Source organism: Ahaetulla prasina, chromosome 3 (assembly GCF_028640845.1).
Source record: "Ahaetulla prasina isolate Xishuangbanna chromosome 3, ASM2864084v1, whole genome shotgun sequence".
Classification (NCBI taxonomy): domain Eukaryota; kingdom Metazoa; phylum Chordata; class Lepidosauria; order Squamata; family Colubridae; genus Ahaetulla; species Ahaetulla prasina.
In genome coordinates this window covers 106,665,470-106,685,432 of record NC_080541.1, presented here as the reverse complement: position 1 = coordinate 106,685,432, position 19,963 = coordinate 106,665,470, and the positions used below count along the sequence as shown (strand labels likewise).

The window sequence follows — 19,963 nt, the reverse complement described above, 5'->3', positions numbered from 1 at the left end:
ATGATAGAGCAAAGCTCTGCCCACCCGCCCGGGTGTCATTACTTCCTGTTTTTGACATACATGATATTTTATACACTTTTAATAATACCATTATTCAACCATATCATTCTAATTTTAATATAATTATTACCATATAATCATGACTTTAACTCTTTTTCTCCCCTTAACCATTATCTCTTATCCACATCCCTTTCTTTAAACCTACCTTTTTTTAACTTGTCTACCCTGTTTTCCTCTTAAGTCTTTAGTTCCATCTACTTCAAGTTTATATTCTGAATCCATAATTTAATTTTTCCTCCTTGCCCTGTCTTTCCCTATTGTTTAATTTGAGAGCTTTCCTATTATTTTCCCCCAAGCCTCTTCTTGTTCCTCCCATTTCTTTTTTAAATCTTTTAAAATGTTTCCCCCCATTTTAATTCCTCCATCCTATTAATTTTAATACTGTCTCCTCCTTGTTATCTTCTGTTTGCTGGTTTCTTAGTTCTAATTCTCCTTCTATTCCAGTTGATAATTCCATTTTTTCCTTCTTATCCTGATCTTTGCTCTTCATCTCTTGTATACAGTTTTCAGTCTTCTATCTATATGATCCAATATTTCCACCATCTTTTTGTGCAGTTCCAGGATAAGGTCCTTAATATCTTTGTTATTTTGAGTTATTAACACCATTTCATTTAGGTCTCCTCAATCATCCATTCAGAAACCAGACCTCCTAATCAAGTTTAAATATCTCATCAGTGTCCAATCAAACCAGTTAGTTACTTCAGGGATCCTTCACTCCTCAAGTCGTTTTTGTATTCTCAATAGTATTTAGGGGTCCAGATACCAATTCTTTTTTAATATTCCAGTCTCCACTGTTTAGAAAGTAAATATACATCGTTCAACAATTATTTCCCTCCATTTCAATATTTGCTCCCAAGTCACAAAAATTTACTATCATCATCAGATGACACTCTTTACTTCATTCTGCTTCATCTCTGCTTTTATTGTGACTCTGCTGCTGTTCTACTTTTATTTTGACATACCCAGTTTATTTCTCTTGCTTGATTTATCTTGTAGCTCCATTATTTGAAGAAAAGGTAGGTCTATAGTTCCAGCATCTTAACATGCCTTTTTAATATCATGCCTTTTATTTTGGGGATTCCATCTCCCACATAATTTTCTTTTTAAACAGTTAGTTACTTCTTTAAATTTCCAATATGCTTTTTTTCCACAATAGTTGTACGCCGTTGTAGCAAATTGTTCTAAAAGGTATTCCCCTTAAATTTTTTGTGGGGTCCAACTTCAGCTGTAAATCTTTTCTTACCCAGATGACACACCATTCAGCATTTCTCTACTCCTGCACAAACTTATGGTTCTGGCTGTTCCCTGGCTTTATGGCAGCCATTTTTGATGAGGGGATTTTCTGAGTCAGGGAGGGAAGATTTGGCTCCCCTTGCCTTGCAAGGCAGTCCCCCTTTGCTTCACCACCCCTCCAAAGTGGCTATGGCTTCTAGTGAAGCCCCCCGACAGGGAGAGCTTTGAATGGACTCACAGAGGTCACAGATCTTGCACCCAAAGTGTTGGAAGTTCAACCAGGGAAGCCACTCCTATCATTTCTAAGGTGATAGACTATTCTTCTATGTATTTAGAGAGAGTATCAAACACCAAAACAATACTGTATGCATAAATATACTGTAAACATGTGTGAGACTTTGTGGCATAGTTTTATGACTCTCCTGTTTAAAATATGTTTTCTTAAACAAATACTTTCAGGAAAAGAAAACAAAAATAAATAGAAGGAAAAAATGTCTGAACACTCTTAAATAAAACTTGCCTGCAGAAGTTGTAAATGCTCCAACACTGGAAATTTTAAAGAAAATGTTGGATAGCCATTTGTCTGAAATGGTGTAGGGTTTCCTGCCTGGGCAGGGGGTTGGACTAGAAGACCTCCAAGGTCCCTTCCAACTCTGTTGTTGTTGTTGTTGTTATTATTATTATTATTATTATTGTTATTATAAAAAATAGGGAAGTAAATAGACAGATGTTAGCTCCCTGCTTTTGTTTTTGTTTTCATTCCATTTAGGAGTTTATATAAAAGGAAAAAAAATAAGAATATTATCCAGTATAATGTAAAAAATATTTTCATTAAATGGTTTTATAAACAGGATATTCAAGGATATTCTGAACATTACAATGTTCATATAAATATATTTACGTAAAATATCTTTATAAACAGGATATTCAAACAAAATAAAACCTGGATGAATGTTGACTATGAAGTCTAAACATATTTTCAAAATGTCAAGGCCACTTTAATCGCCGTACACAAGTCGGTGAAATATAGTCCTGTAGTATTTTTGTGTGCACACATTCAAAAGGGTTATGGCTTCATAGTCCAGTTTTTCTTGCAAATTTCTTTAAGTCTGTCATCAGTTTTCTTTTCTGACAAAAACAAAAAAGGATGTGAGCATGACTAGATGTGTCTAATGCTACTCAGTAGACTTTGAACTCTAATTAGGATAACGAGATGTTCATTTTGAAGAAAAAAGCCAGAATAAAAAGAATATATAAAAGCTATAAGAGCTTTCCTTTTCTGGACAAATCAAATGCCAACCTTGAAATGTATTATTAAAAGTAGACTTCTATAATAGATCAATATAAATAGCAAAGAAACACTAACAAGCATTAGAGATATCACTCTTATATTACATTACTGGATTTTTAAATGAACAACTATACTCCTAATGAGCAATAGCTCAGTTTAGAAATCAGGGGATTAAAAAGCAGCTGTGTGGCTTTCTTATGTTGAAAATGGATTATACTTCATTCAATAAAGTTTTGAAAATGACTAAGACTTGAGGCACAGTCATGAGCAAAAAGCTGTAGGGCAGAAGTAGTAGGTTCAATTTTGATAAAGTTAATCATTCTTTCCCCCACTGATTAGAGTGACATTTCAATTAGCCATGACTAACTAGTCTTAATGATTTAGGTAGGACCAAAGCATGACTAACTGAATTTAGAGCCAAATCATAATTTACCAAATAAATTTTCTTTAGAGATTTTTGCATAATAATTAGTTTTGCTGGTTTTTATAATATGCATGCTGGAATTTTAAGGGCTTAACTTTAGCTTGATTGTGTCTATTAAACAAAATATTTCACAACTATATCAACGTACTGTATAGAGGTGCTTCAAAATTTTAAACTCTAATTCTTGCATCTCTAAAAATCAATATAACTCATGTTGTTTGATGTAATAATACAATACATATAGAAGCAGTCATTCACATAAGGAGATGGAAGCTCTACAGATAGTTCTCAATTAATGATATCTTGTTCAATAACTATTTGGACTTATGATGGCACCAAGTGATTATTACTTTTGACTGACTGGTTCCCAAAGTTCTGGCAATCACAGCAACTCCATCAACATATGATCGGCAACTGGCTTATATTTCTGACTATCACCGAGTCTGCAGTTCCGTGATCACAATTTGCAACCTTCACTACTTGTTTCCCATAAGCAAAATCAATGGGGAAGCTAGTAGGAAGTCAAAAGTCAGTCATATAAAGTACACACTTGGTGACCTGTGGTGATTCGCTTAAACCCAGTAGCCAGAGACTGCTGGAACTGCCATTGCTAAACAGCATGGTTACTTGAAATTATGCTTTACAATTGTATCACTTAGCAACCAAAATCCAAATTACAGCTGTTAAGTGAGGACTACCTGTATCACTATCCCCCATTTTTATTAATACAAAAGAGAATTCTGCTGTGAGATCTACTAATATGTGTTCCATTCCCATTGGACCTTCCTTGCCGTTAATGTCAGCATCAAAGAAAATATACCAGTACTTTTATCTCTTCAAAAATAAACAAAAAACTAAGGAAATGAAACTGCTGAAAATTGTAAATCATCAATAATAATTACAATTTTTATTTTAAAATTCACATTTCAAAGCCCCGTATGATAGCTTACCTGTTAATGACTGAAAATCAGGTGTGTTATAATTTTTAAAGGGTTGAAGCAAGTCCTTCCATAACTTTCAGTGGTTTACAATATAACTTTAATACTAGAGAAGAGATTACAAGATAATATAAAAGGGATAAGCAAGAGAGTAAGCTTGACCTTGTCATTATTAGACTTTTGCATACATCATTAAATTTCCCAACAATCAGCTGTCAACCAGGGTGGCTGATCAAATCCCTATTTTAAATACTATAAATTTGTTGTTAGTTGCGAAGTCATGTCTGACCCATCACAACGCCATAGACAACGTTCCTCCAGGCCTTCCTATCCTCTACCATCCTCTGGAGTCCATTTAAGCTCATGCCTACTGCTTCAGTGACTCCATCCAGCCACCTCAGTCTCTGTTGTCCCTTTCTTCTTTTGCCCTCAATCTTTCCCAGCATTAGGCTCTTCTCCAGTGAGTCCTTCCTTCTCATTAGATGGCCAAAGTATTTCAGTTTCATCTTCAGGATCTGGCCTTCTAAAGAGCAGTCAGGGTTGATCTCCTCTAGGACTGACTTGTTTGTTCACCTTGCAGTCCAAGGGACTCGCAGGAGTTTTCTCCAGCACCAGAGTTCAAAGGCCTCAATTCTTTGGCGCTCAGCCTTTCTTATGGTCCAACTTTCACAGCCATACATTGTAACTGGGAAAACCATAGCCTTGACTATACGCACTTTTGTTGGCAGGGTGATGTCTCTGCTTTTTAGTACGCTGTCTAGATTTGCCATAGCTTTTCTCCCCAGGAGAAAGTGTCTTTTAATTTCTTGACTGCAGTCCCCATCTGCGGTGATCTTGGAGCCCAGGAAAATAAAATCTGTCACTACCTCCATTTCTTCCCCTTCTATCTGCCAGGAATTGAGAGGGCCAGATGCCATGATCTTAGTTTTCTTAATGTTGAGTTTCAAGTCTGAATACTGGAATGGATTACCATTTCCTTCTCCAGTGGATCATGTTTTGTCAGAACTCTCTGCTATGACCTATCCGTCTTGGGTGTCCCTGCATGGTATAGCTCATAGCATCATTGAGCTACGCAAGCCCCTTCGCCACGACAAGGCAGTAATCCATGAAGGGAATATTGTAAATACTGTAAGTTCTCTGTGGGGATTTTGAAGTTATTTGAATTCTTGCCTTCTGCATTTCAGTTCTTCTCATTTTTTATTGCAAAATCAGCAGATTGGATTGTTAATTCACCTTCAGTTGGGTTTCCATAGCTTCGTTTTATTGATACAATCTATGATTTTTATTTAACTTTGGAATTTCATTAAAAGTATACAATACTTCTTTATTGAATCACATTATTATAGAATAGAATAGAATTTTTTATCGGCCAAGTGTGATTAAACACACAAGGAATTTGTCTTGGTGCATATGCTCTCAGTGTACATAAAAGAAAAGATACCTTCATCACTTATAACACTTAATGATAGTCATAGCATACAAATTTAACACTTACTGATACAACCCTTAGTGATAGTCATAGGCTACAATTAAGCAATCAGGAAACAATCACTTACAGTAAAAATCATAAGGCTACAAGCAACAAAGTTACAGTCATAAGTGGAAGGAGATGGGTGATGGGAATGATGAGAAGATTAATAGTAGTGCAGATTTAGTAAATAGTTTGATAGTGTTAAGGGAATTATTTGTTTAGCAGAGTGATGGCATTTAGGAAAAAACTGTTCTGGTGTCTAGTTGTTCTGGTGTGCAGTGCTCTATAAGCGTCATTTTGAGGGTAGAAGTTGAAACAGTTTATGTCCAGGATGTGAGGGATCTGTAAGTATTTTCACAGCCCTCTTTTTGATTCGTGCAGTATACAGGTCCTCAATGGAAGGCAGGTTGGTAGCAATTGCTTTTTCTACAGTTCTAATTATCCTCTGAAGCCTGTGTCTGTCTTGTTGAGTTGCAGAACCAAACCAGACAGTTATAGAGGTGCAGGTGACAGATTCAATAATTCCTCTGTAGAACATGAAGTTGGGTTTAATAATAATCTTATTTCTAAGTCTTCTATCAAGCATTATTTTAAATGTACCAACTAATAAAGAATAAAAGACAATAACTGATAAAACAGCTTATTTTAGAAAAGTGTGCCAGAATCCATAATTTACATGCTTGTATACTTTATATGCTTTCAAAAGGTTTCTAAAGCTGGTTCTATTGTTGAACTGCTGTTATCATTAGGATTTTTTTTCTGTTTTTTGAAACCAACATTCCTATAATTTAAGATTATTATTGTTTCCTACACACCTTATTCTCTTTTTTGTCATCTTTTTGATAAATGGAATTGAAGCCCATTTTCTGTTTTATAAGGACATAATTTATCTCACTGCATTTATTTTCAAAATATTAATCTAGTAAAATATTATTTTTAATTTAAACTGTGTACTTCAGGGAATTAGCTGTCCACATCTCCGTCAGAAAGTACAGAGAATGATAATAAGCTTTCAAATCATTTTCATTATCAGTATCATAAGCATATTGGCAGATTATTGATGTTTTTTCCCTCAATTTTACTGATACTCATATTCTTGTAAGTTTCCCCCAGTATTTGTTCATCATATAGGTTAATTAAACAACATTAGCCTTGTTTCTCCCATTCGTCAATTTGAAGCCAGTTTTGTTATGCTATATGTGGGCTATGGCTGCCTGTCCTGAATGTAAGTTTCCTAAGAGCACAATTCTGGAACTGGTATTTTCCTAAGTGTATTTCACAGCTTAGCACAACCAACAGAATTGAAGGCCTTTCTATAATTAATGAAGCAACAGATTTCATCTTCTAGACATCTTCTAGTGTCAGATATTCTTTTTTTAATTTTCTATTTTTATTTTATTCAAAAGAAAGTTAAATACAAAACTCCCCCAAAAAATTAAAAACAAACAAACCACAAAACAATCAAGACATTAAAAATGTAACACATATGCACATATTATCCCCTAGTTGAATATGAATTAATATATTACTATAATATTGGTTTCTACCCAGGGGTGAAATCTAAAAATTTTCCCCACTGGTTCTGTGGGCATGGCTTAATTGGTGGGTATGGCTTGGTGGTCAGGTGACCTGGTGGGCATGGCCAATTAATAATAATAATGATGATGATGATGATGTACACAAAACATTAAGAGGTACCAAAAATCAACTTTCACACTTTACACACAAACAACACAACACAATTGACTCACACACAATGTAAAAGCAGCTGCACTTGACCCAAAATGGCTCCTGTAACAAGCAGGAACCTCACAGAGGCACAAAAAGCTCAAAAACCAACTTTCACACTTTACACACACACAACACAACACAATTGACTTACACACAATGTAAAAGCAGCTGCACTTGACCCAAAATGGCCCCTGCAACAAGCAGGAACCTCACACAGCCACAAAAAACTCAAAAACCAACTTTCACACTTTTTTCTCGCAAAATGCCACATACAGCTTTGTGAGATTTTGTGTGTTTGTGTAGTTAGAGTGAAACACTACAGAAACACACCAAATCTTAGAAAGCTGCATAAATATTTTATTTTATTATTTTATTTTATTTATATTTTTAGATAAAAGCAGCTAAATTTAAAACTTCCTTAACTTTAAATTGCTATGTCTAAAAAAAAAAACTCCTAAAAAAAGCCCCAATTAACTATTTTTTTAAAGTCACCCCCCCAAAAAACCCCCAGTTATTTACCAAATTAAAGACACAAGGCACGCAGGCAGGCAGATTCAGTTGCTCACTGAAGAGATTGATTGCAGGCAGACAGATTCAGTTGCTAGCTGATGCAATTGATTGCAGGGATTGCAGCAGGCAAAGCAAGGCAGAAAAGCGAGCGAGCCGGAAAGAAGCAGCAAGTGGGCGACCGGGCGATTGGGTGGGCAAGGGCAAGGGGGCCAGGGATTTTTGCTACTGGTTCTCCGAACCACCTGCCGTCATTGCTACTGGATCGACTGATCCAGTCCAAACCAGGAGCATTTCACCCCTGTTCCTACCTCTTGCAAAACAGCCCTCCCCCAAATTTTTAAACTTATAAATCTGTTTGCAAATTATTGACCTGTCATATATATTAATGACAAAATAGTTCACAGGAAGAACAATGTTAATAAAAACACAAAGTTAAAGTTTCAAAATGCTCTGTTAATAAATTGTTATTGTAATCAACCCATAGAACTCATAAAATCATAGAAAATTTGCCATGGAATCTTATCTATCCCAAATTCTCCCAAAAGCTAAGTGTAATTCATCCTGGATCAAATATCTATATCTGTTTCTTAATTATCAATTGTTGTCTAATTAAATATAATAAATTCAACCCCCACAATCTATCTATCTTTCCAACAAAGTCCAAATAGAAGTGGTTTCTAGTTAAGCGTAATCAATCCATTCTCCAATATCCTCAATCCTCATAGGGGGAAAAATGTCACTTTTCCATTCAGGCTGGTTTCTATTATTGTAAAAGAATGCAGGCTTGAACTTCAAAGAGATGTATGTGATCAGCTCAGTTAGTTCTCCATCTTAGAGTTCATACTTCTTTGGTCTGCAACTTTCAAATCAGATTCCTTTTGTGAATCTAACTTATCCAAAGCCTACATGCCTCTGAATATTTTACACGGCTATTATCAACTCATCAAACTTAAAAAAAAACTTTCAAAATTGCATGTTACCAAAAAGTCTTTTCTCAGATTTCAGCCCCCCCACCCGTTGCTTATCTGTAACCTAACACATTATTGCTCTGTGTAACTTAATCAGGGAACAAAGCAGAAACAGGAAATATATTTTCTGGATATTTCTATTGAAATTATTTCTTTATTTCAAAAGAAATAAATTCCAAATATTTTGCAAAGACAAAAAATGCCATAACCCTGCGATAAGAGTCCAATATTAATGTAAATCAAATGAAAGCATTTCACCATTAAAAAACACACCATGTTTCCTTGCAGGGAAAATGAAAGTTATTCAAAATAACAACAGAAATGAAATGGGAAAAGAAAAAAAGAGCAGCCAGATAGGTTCACGTCTGTCCAAAAGTTGTCTGGGGACATTCCTAAGTATTCCCATTCAAATCCAGTGAATAGCACTGCTAGAGAACCAGCTTTGGCAGCAAGATCAACAGATCGTTAGCAAGAGAGAAAAAAGCCTCTTATTGAAGAGTTTCTTAGATATTCTTATAAATAAGGAATATTTTCTAAAATGCAATTCTACTGTACAGAATTTCAGACTATTCCTTCCAACTTGGTTTGGTTTTTTTCCCCTCCCCCTCCACTAGGGTTCTTTAGCGTAACAGTTTGGATTTGGAACTTCCTTCTGAGGTTGAAAATCTTTTGAAAGATTTTCCTTGTTTTACCATGTCTCTTTTCATCTATAATGTTTTTGCAATCTTATATAATTCTTTTTTACACCTTTCTGAAATTCTTCCTAAGATCTTTGTCTTTCTTGGCTTCTCTTCTTTTTGCCATTTTCCACACTTTATTCTTACATCCAAATTGCTTTTTTCTATATCTTTTTTCTTTACCTCTTCATATGCATTCCTAACATGTCAATGATTTCATTTCATTGTTCCTCTGGTTTGCTATCACTGAGGTTTAGGACTTAAAGTGATTCCTGATATTCTCCTTATGCATGATGGATATTTGTTTGAGATTACATCAATGGTTGGCTTTGTTCTTCTCTAGTTTGATTATAAACTTGCACATGAACAGTTTTTGAGCTGATCCACAGTCAGTCTTTAGATATCTGCTATCATAACTGAGCTCTTCCATCTCCCTCTACCATTAATATAATTAATTTGGTTTCTGTGGACTCCAACTTTTCTTCTTCTCATCGTTTGAAGCATAAACTTGGATAAACCTCATGCTAAAAAGTTGTCTGCAAAGACTATTTGGTATTGACTTCCCTATACCCAAATATTCTCTTTACCATATTTTTAGTGACTATGAAAACAGCACCATATCCTCTTTGTTTTTCATGACATGTTTTACCTTGATGAAGGTATCTTTTCTTTTATGTACACTGAGAGCATATGCACCAAGACAATTTTCTTGTGTGTCCAACCACACTTGGCCAATAAAAATTCTATTCTATTCTATTCTATTCTATTCTAGTCTAGTCTAGTCTAGTCTAGTCTAGTCTAGTCTAGTCTAGTCTAGTCTAGTCTAGTCTAGTCTAGTCTATGTCCTTAATGGTATAAATAGTATAATCTTCTAAGCAAAAGTCTCCTATTCCAGTCTCTTACAAATCACTGATATCCAAGATTCAATGCATAGTCAATTCATTTCATATTTCTCTGCCTTGTTCATGCTTCTTGTTGTACATATTCCTACTGTAATTCAGTGATTGAAGGTTTGGATTTTCTTTTCCTGCATCATCAGCAACTAAGTGTCCCAAAAGCTTTAATCTAGCCATTAATAAACACCATTAGTACTTCAAAAGATTCTCAGCACTTTCTCAATAGCATGTTGATTACCTTCTGACCTGAGAGGCCCATTATCTGACACTGTATCATCAGTCACTTTATAATATAGATGCCTGCTCTGTTTAGCTGGCAGTTGAAATGATTTTTACTCTGTGAGTGACTCTGCTGCACCCTGCTAGGACTGTATACTTTTGTGATATACTCCTGACATTTTTTGCTCATCTCTACCAAGAACTCCATGTGACATAGCAAGACTTGATATATAACTGTTATATAATTCAAAATTAAAATTAATAAAACTAGTCTGACATTAATTAAACTTAACAAATTTATGTTGTCACTAAATAATTGGTGCATTCTTTTTAAGGTGTTTCACATACTGAATTTTATTATCTGTCCCAATGGACAATCACTTAAATATGAGTCAGCAGTGTGCTGCAGCTGCCAAAAAAACCAATGCACTCCTAGGCTGCATTAACAGAGGGATAGGATCAAGATCACATGAAGTGTTAATACCACTTTATAATGCCTTGGTAAGACCACACTTGCATCCAGTTTTGGTCGCCATGATATAGAAAAAATGTTGAGACTCTAGAAAGAGTGTAGAGAAGAGCAACAATTAGGGGATTAGGATTAGGGGAATAGAAGCTAAAACATTTGAAGAACAGTTGCAAGAATAAGGTATGTCTAGTTTAAGGTATGAGTCCTTCGGGAGAAGGGCGGTATAGAAATCTAATAAATAATAATAATAATAATGAAAAGAAGGACAAGGGGTAATATAATAGCAATGTTCTAGGGCAGTGATGGCTAACCTTTTTGCCGTCACGTGCCCGGAGGGGGGGTTCGCATGCGCGCATGTCCGCATCCATAATTTTATGTGTCCCGCGCATGCACACACACACCCGCTCCTTGCATGTGAGGGCCTGGTAGGCCCGTTTTTCTTTCTCACCTGGCTCTAGGGCCTCTCTAGGACTTTGGGGAGGGCGAAAATAGCTTTCCCCCCCCGGAGGTCTTCTGGAGGCCAAAAATGGCCCATTTAACAACTTCCGGTGGGACCAGAAGCCCATTTTTTGCTGTCCCCATCCTCCAGGGCCTCTCTAGAAATCTGGGGAGGGCAAAAACGGCCTTCCCTACCCACCAGAAGTTGCCGAAAGGGCCATTTTCAGCCTCTGGAGAACCTCCGGGGAGAGGGAAGGCCGTTTTTGCCCTCCCCAGACTCCTAGAGAGGCCCTGGAGCCAGGTGAGAGAGAAAACTGGGTTTTACTCACCCACCCACCCACCCACCCAGGCCCTCCAGAGGCAGGAAACATCCTGTTTCCCTACTTCTGGTGGGCCCAGAAGACCTGAAAATCAGCTGGCGGAGCTGAGGCTGTATGCCCACTGATATGGCTATGTGTGCCACCTGTGGCACGAGTGCCATAGGTTCGCCATCACGGTTCTAGGGGCTGTCAGAATGAAGAGGGAGTCAACATATTTTACAAAGCATCTGAAGGCAGGACAAGAAGCAATAGATGGGATCTAATCAAGGAAAGAAGCAACCTAGAACTAAGGAGAAATTTCCTGACAATGAGAACAATTAACCAGTGGAATGACTTGCCTCCAGAAGTTGTGGGTGCTCCAACATTGGAGGCTTTTAAGAAGAGATTGGACAGCCATTTGTCTGAAATGGCATGAGATCTCGTGGGGGTTGGACTAGAAGACCTACAGTGAGCCTTTCCAACTCTGTTATTTTTTTATTTTGTTATTGAATATAGATAATAGATTGACTGGATACACCTGGTAATTTCCTGGATCCTTCATGTTTAATTTTTTGTGAATAAAATGTTTATCCTCAGTTAGCAAGAACACCTATACTATATTTTAGAAGTTAAAATAATACAGAAGCAAATTCTTTTAGCAGACTGAGAAATTGCTCATCAGCATCTGGAGTAAAGTAACTTCAACTTCAAAGCACTCTATAACCATCTTTCCATCCACTTTAACTGCATTCATGTCTCTTCAACTCATTATATTTGCTTTCTGAGAAAAGGGTGATCAAAAATAGGAACTGAGCAGCTCCGCCTTTGTTTCCAAACATTGACCAATTTCTCTAAATTGTAATAATTATCCTCTTTTTAAAAAAAAACTATCATAGCATTTATAACATCTCACACCATCCTCAGTTCCTCTTGAGGTTTAGCTTTCTTCATAATTTCTTGATTATTTTCTTGTCCTCATTCTTAGTGGCTGGTGTCACCTCCTTTAATTGTCCTTTTTATTTTCAAATTGTCGCATACTTTTTTTTTGTAACAAATTGGCTGTATTTGTGTGTTATAAATTACCCAACCATCTCTACTCACTCCATCATTAGCCTCACCTTTCTATACCCAAAGTACGTAATACAGATTGGCTGTCATTTTTAATTCATCCACCACATTTTTGTAAGGCCTCGCTACAATGTTGTTTAAATCTATCAATTCATTTCCAAGTAAGTAATTTGCATGACATGGGTGGATCCAGTTGATTGTGAAAGTTAGGTTGGCTCCAAATATACATGAGGTTTTTGGAGGCTAATCTGTCATTCACAGTATGAGTCAAGTGGGTCATCTGTACATCTTGTTCTGGAACATTAAGCTTTTTTTAACTCCTTTTCTGTAAAATGTTAATTGTAAAGTTATGCTCCATTGCTATCTTCACAATCAATTCAGGTAGCTGCTGTAGCACTGTTAACCCTTCCAGCCATGACCTATCATTAATAGGTTGTCAAATGCCAAATTCTGATGTCCACACACAAGATGATTATCCAATGTCACTGAAGGGAGAATAAAAATAGCTTTCTCAGAATAACAGAATAACAGAGTTGGAAGGGACCTTGTAGGTCATCCCGTCCAAACAGGAGACCCTACCCCATTTCTGACAGATGGCAGTCCAGTCTCTTCTTGAAAGTTTCCAGTGATGAAGTTCCCACAACTTCTGAGGGCAAGCTGTTCCATTGGTTAATTGTTCTGTCAGAAAATTTCTCCTAATTTCTAGATTGAATCTCTCCTTGATCAGTTTCCATCTATTATTCCTTGTCTGGTCTTCAGGTGCTTTGTAAAATAGGTTGACCCTCTCATGTGACAGTCCCTCAAATATTGGAACACTGCTATCTTGTCTCTCCGGTCCTTCTCTTCATTAGACTATCCATGCCCGGTTCCTGTAATTGTTCTTCATATATTTTAGTCCCCTAATCATCTTTGCTGCTCTTCTCTACACTCTTTCTAGAGTCTCAACATCTTTTTTATAGTGTGGTGACCAAAACTAGATGCAGTATTGTAGATATGGTCTTGCTAAGGCTTGCTAAGAGTGGTATTAGTACCTCACTTGATTTTGATTGTATCCCTCTGTTAATGCAATTTAGGATTGCATTGGCTTTTTTGGCTGCCACTGCACACTGCTGGCTCATATTTAGTTGGTTTTCCACTAAGACTCCAAGATCCCTCTCACAGTTGCTGCTATTAAGCCTGGTTTCTCCCAATCTATATATATGCTTTTGGTATTTCTTGACTAAATGTAAGATTTTACTTTTCTCTATATTGAATTTCATCTTGTTAGTTAGGGCCCGGTGTTCAAAACTGATCCATCTAGGATGTTGGCTATTCCTGCCAGCTTAATATCATCTGCAAATTAGATAAGTTCCCCTTCTATTCCCTCATCTAAGTCATTTATGAAGATATTGAAAAGTATTGGGCCTAAGATGGAACCTTGTGGCACTGCACTGCTTATTTCCCTGCATGTAGATGTAGTACCATTAAGGACTATTCACTGAATACGTTTGTCAGCCAGTTACAAATCTATCTGATGGTGATGCTATTTCTCCCACTTTTTTCTAGCTTACCAAGAAGTAGGTTGTGTTCTACCTTGTCAAATGCCTTGCTGAAATCTTAGTATACTATAGCCACAGCATATCACTAGTCTACTAATTTAGTCACTATGTCACAGAATAAAATAAGATTGGTTTGGCATGATCCATTTTTAATAAACATGTGCTGACTTCTAGTTATTACTTTACTCGTTTCTAGATATAAATAAATAAGATCCAAATAAACTGATCCAAACTAGACTGCAGAAAATATGACTTCAGTAACAGAGTTGTCAATGCCTGGAATGCACTACCGGACGCTGTGGTTTCTTCCCCAAATCCCCAAAACTTTAACCTTAGACTATTTACTGTAGACCTCACCAGTGTTCTAACTGGTGTTACCAACGGTTCACTTCCCGCGCACGCGTTGTGCACAATCGAGTGCACGTGCTTGTGTCACCTGCCCGTGCTCATGTTGCCTGCACATGCCAAACTTGTGCTTCGCGCAAGCGCATTGACTGGCTGAACAGCTCAGGCTGTTCATATTTTTCAGAATTTCCCAAGCTTCTTGTGTTTGTTTTCCACCTTTAGGAATTTCATCTAAGGAATCTTTCCCAAATGCTCTGAGTTTGTTAAAAGCAGCTCTTTTTAAATCTAAAGACTCTGGTATCATAGTGTTCTATTGCTTATGTTTGCATTAGGTTGAATTCCAGTATGACATAGTCACTCTCACCCAAGGTTCCTGTAGTTTCAACTCCCTCTATCACTTCTCTATTCGCGAGAATTAAGTCCACTATGGCTGTCCCTCTAGTTCCCTCCTCTACCTCCTCAGACCAAGTCTGAGGTGAAATCAGAATGAAGGAAGGAAGGAATGGACAAATCCACAAGAGTGCACCTAATGATCAAACTATGATTTAATAATGTTTCTATATTTGAAAAACTACAAAAATGTTTTGTATAGAGAATTGACATCTGACAGGTCAGCAAGACAGAAAAAAATGTAACATTGTAGATTGAATACTGAATTAAAAACTCAAATGGATTTGAGAAACAAGTAGAAAAAAGATTAAAATTAAAATCAAGCTAACAATATCAATAAAAACAATAATGTTAATGACAACCACCATACATGGAACAAATATGTGTTTTCTAGCAACTAATAAAATAACATTTGATTATTTCATCATATATAAAAAGTAGGGGACCTAGATAAACAAACTAAACACAAAATTGGGGGGGAAAACCTATTTCTTTTTTTAATCTCCAAATCCCATATTTTCCTCATGCTTCTCATTTTGGAACTATCAGTTTGAAGCAACAGTATTGAATCTTTCCTAGCCTGAGGACTGAAAACTAGAACTAATTAAAGCTAATTAAGTACAAGAATGGCCTACATGGCAGAATGAAGCGAGCAAACCTAACCCTCACAGATACAGTATCTGTCCATAAATTACATACTATTGAACCATGAAGAAAATCTAAAGTTGCTGATTCTTGTTAAATAATTGGCTTTTTTTTTTTTAGCCCTATCTAGTTATGCTTCCATTATCAAGTCCTTTTTAGGATTTATAACTTTAGCTGCAGCATTTTTGCTTTTCATTATGTAAGTTATTTAAAACAACAATTGCCAGTTCTACAAAAAAATCAAAGTCACTTATTTACCATGATGCTATTAGGTTTTCAAAGGCAACTATTTCATCCTGAGTAACTCAGTGGTCTATATTTTTAAATTTGTATCATTTAGGTGTATAATGGAACTTACTGTTGTAGAAGGGCTTCTCAAGAATCAAAATTTAAATTATCTGTTATTTTAAAAATGTATTCAGTTTTAGTCTTTGCCTTATCATACAATGTAGGGTCATTTACATAAATATCTATCTGCACATTATTGTTTTCCATAAGTTTTTTTTTAAATTTTGAGACTAGACCTACTGAGGATTTCCTTGTTTGACAGATTAATTTAGCTGCAGTGCACTAGTGCAAGGAACATATTGCAACATGATTATGGCCTGTTTTCTGGCTTTATTAATCCAGAAACCTAAATGATAAACAACACTTGTGTCATTGTCTACACAAATGTAATTTGTTTATGCAGAAGTTCAGTTAATCCTACCATCTGCTTTTCTCAAATGAGAACAGATAATGGAGACACAGCTCCTCACAGGTCTTCAGGCTTTTAAATTCTGATAAAATCAGGATTCTTCACTGGCTCTTGCCACAGCTCTGAATTAAGCCACTTTAAATGTAATTACTGAAGCTGGCTGTACATCAGGAACATCCATTAAAAGAATTGATTGACCATGCTGTTATGGCAGGCATTTTATGAACAAACTATCATGATGGGTCCAGAACTGTAATTTATGAAAGCAAAAAAGCAGGTAAACACTTTATTAGCCGTTAATGAGAGGCACATTGGGTAACTAAATTTTGTCTTTTTTAACCAGCTACTTTAAGGAACCTTGGGCCTTGGCCATCTATCACGATCGTTTTAGTGATCTGAAGAAGGAACTACGTCAGATCTTAGTATCTGCCCAGGTAAAAAAAATCCCTCCTATATGCATTTAATACTAGCATTTGTTATTGCTGATTATTTGCTTTCGTATTTCAACAAACTGGAAGTTTGTTGTTTCTTCTTTACTCTTAAACTATAAAGATTCAGAATATTATCAGAGCCAGGTTGGTCTAGTAGTTAAGGCACCAGGCTAAAAAGCAGGAGACCGTGAGTTCTAGCCATGATAGCCAGATGAGCACCTTGGGCAAGTCACTCTGTTTCAGCCCAATTCACCTCACCGGGTTGTTGTTGTGGGAAAAATAGGATGAGGGTTTTGGATATTTCTGCCACTTTGAGTTATTTGTTAAAATAATAAAGGTGGTATACAAGCAAACAAACAAACAATTAATTATGAACTTTAGGAAAAGTTTTATACACAGTTCATATCAATTTCAGTGCCCTGATGTTTCTGTTCCTGTACGTGCATTGCATTCTTTTGAATGGATTAATTGCTTTAATTTTCTTAGAGTAATTACTTAAGAACATAAGAGGCCTACAGGATCAGTTCAACAGTTTATTAATGCAAAGTCCTGTTTCCATAGCTGGCACCTAGAAAGCCCATAGCCAAGCTGTGAAGGTAATTGTTAATAGAGCTGCGTAAAGCATTCAAATGAGGTACTTCTCCACGCATGGGAACAAGAAGGAAACAGGAAACATATCTTATTAACTCACAAAGTAGTGTCTCATAGTCTAGTGTGATTGTTTGGAAAGTTGCTCCCACATGCCTCTACCTGAATGTCCATGCATAGTTATACCTGCTTTTCAGCAACTACTCATTATATTTGATATACACTCCCCAGAGTCACTTGTTCAGATGTACAGCTATAGAAATAAAATAAAAATGGTTTTTGCATTTACTGAATTTTACAAGAAGTAGAGTTATTTTGCTTGCAGGTGTTTCATTACCTGACTAGGTAACATCATCGGTGCTTGTAAGTGTGGGGTTTGCTCTCTGTTTATATACAGTAGCTTGCTCTACCAGTGTTGGTGGGGATGCCGTTTTCTCCTTCGTGGTTCCTTGATTATTGATTACCCCTCCCCTGGATCCCTGCAGGCCTTTTCTCCCCCATGCCAGGTCCCCTCAGGCAGAGGTGGGATTCAGCCAGTTCGCACCACTTCAGGAGAACCGGTTGTTAACTTTCTGAGCAATTTGGCAAACTGGTTGTTGGAAGAAATCATTAGGGCAGAGAACTGGTTGCTAAATTACTTGAATCCCAGCACTGCCCTCAGGCCTTTTCACCCTTACTTGGTCCCCACAGGGTTTGGGCCTCCATCCCACCCTCATTACCCATAGCGCACTTACCTTTTGAAGATCTCTGGAACTCCAGACCTTTCTGCAGCGCTGCATAAAGTGGTTTAGGAAAATAGAATGGAGTGGCCCATCCTAGAAGTGGCCACCATTTCAGCATAATCACAAGTAATTGTGGGCACACTAAAAATGGTGGCTACTTCCAGTAGTCAGCCATGTGGCCTGGAAAAAGTAGTCTGCTCTCCTTTCCCAATGTGAGGTTCTGTGATCTTCAAAAGATAAGTGTGCAATGGGTGATGGGAGGTGGGGAGCAGGCCTGGTAAATTGGGATGAGGGTGAGAGAGATGGGGGTGCTGCAACATTCCTGCAGTTAGTTGTAAAGGCGAATGACTACTGGGGCATTGCAGAAGCTGTAACTTCAAAACAATATCATAAGTAGTTTTTGAGGGGCCCCGTTTTTAAGAGAGGATAATCTGTGCTTGTTTATACAAAGTCTACATCTACAGGCAATATGCTTATAAGTGGCAAGTGCAATCAGATCTTCAATCCATTGAATAAATGGAACCATGCATTTATTCTCCCAATACTACAATATCAGTCTTTTAGTCATAAAAGGAAATGGAGAATCCATTTACATCCGAGTCTCAAATATCATGTATTAGGTACAGATAGTCCTAGACTTATAACAGTTCATTCAGTGACCATTTAAAGTTACCGTGGTACTGAAAAAAGTTACTTATGACCATTTTTCACACTTATGACTGTTGCAGCATCACCAAGGTCATATGATCAAAATTTGAATGCTTGGCAACTGACAGTTGCAGTGTCCTGGAGTCATGTGATCACCTTTTGCAACTTTCTGACAAGCAAGGTCAATGGGGAAGCGAGATTCACTTAACAAACGTGTTAATAACAATTGCATTGAATCACTTAACTATGGCAAGAAAAGTAATAAAATGGGGCAAATTTCACTTAATATCTTGTTTAACAATATAAATTTTGGGCTCAAATGTAAGTCGAGGACTACCTGTATATAGTTCAAAAGAATATTATCCTCTGAAAATGTCCAATAAGTTTTAAATATTGTTTTTTGTTGTGCAAGTAATAATTTGAAATCCATTGACACTTGCTATAAAAGTTAAACACCCTTGTCTAGGCAATATTGGAACCACTAATACTTTATTTCACTCACTACTAAACATCTGTATATCACATTAATTTCTTGATAACAAATATATATATAAACTAATAGGTATTTTAGTTTTAAAGGATTTAATAGTTGTTCTAGTATCCCAAGTATTTCAGAAGCTATAATGCTACTGGTCCAAACAATGTGGCTAATAAATGTTGTCATTGTAAATATTGCTATTGGGTTATATCTGATAGATCAGGAGTGTTAAACTGGTGGCCCGCGGGCCAGATGTGTCACATCTGTCTGAGATGGTGTAGGGTTTCCTGCTTGGGCAGAGGGTTGGACTAGAAGGCCTCCAAGGTCCTCTGTTGTAATTACTATTTTTACATGCAGGCCACGCCCACCCCAGCTCCACAAAGGCAAAAAACATTGTGATACATTGCAATATGTCACAGGATGCGATCAAGTTTGGCACCCGTGTGATAGATGATATTTGTCTCTTAACACAGAGTATTTTGTGGTGGCACAGTGGTTAGAATGCAGTACTGCAGGCTAATTCTGCTGACTGTCAGCTGCCAGCACTTTGGCAGTTTGAGTCTCACTGGCTCAAGGCTCCCGTCCTTACGAGGTTGGAAAAATGAGGACCCAGATTGTTGGGGGCAATATGCTGACTCTGTAAACCGCTTAGAGAAGGCTATAAAGCACTGTGAAGCGGTATATAAGTCTAAAGGCTATTGCTACTGCTATGTTCAAAATTATTTTTCAATATCTATCAGTTGCTCTAAAGACAGTATCACAGTTTCTATTCAATTTTTCTAAACCACC

General features: G+C 36.8%; 1 protein-coding gene across 1 annotated transcript in view; it reads left to right on the top strand.

Annotated features, from left to right (window-relative positions):
• Nucleotides 1–19,963, top strand: part of CFAP61 (cilia and flagella associated protein 61) — a 162,241-nt gene that overhangs the window by 129,281 nt on the left and 12,997 nt on the right. Inside the window, exon 24 of the mRNA XM_058178325.1 lies at nucleotides 16,651–16,741. Within this exon, the coding sequence (XP_058034308.1) occupies nucleotides 16,651–16,741 (91 nt within the window). The remainder of the gene's footprint in view (nucleotides 1–16,650; nucleotides 16,742–19,963) is intronic.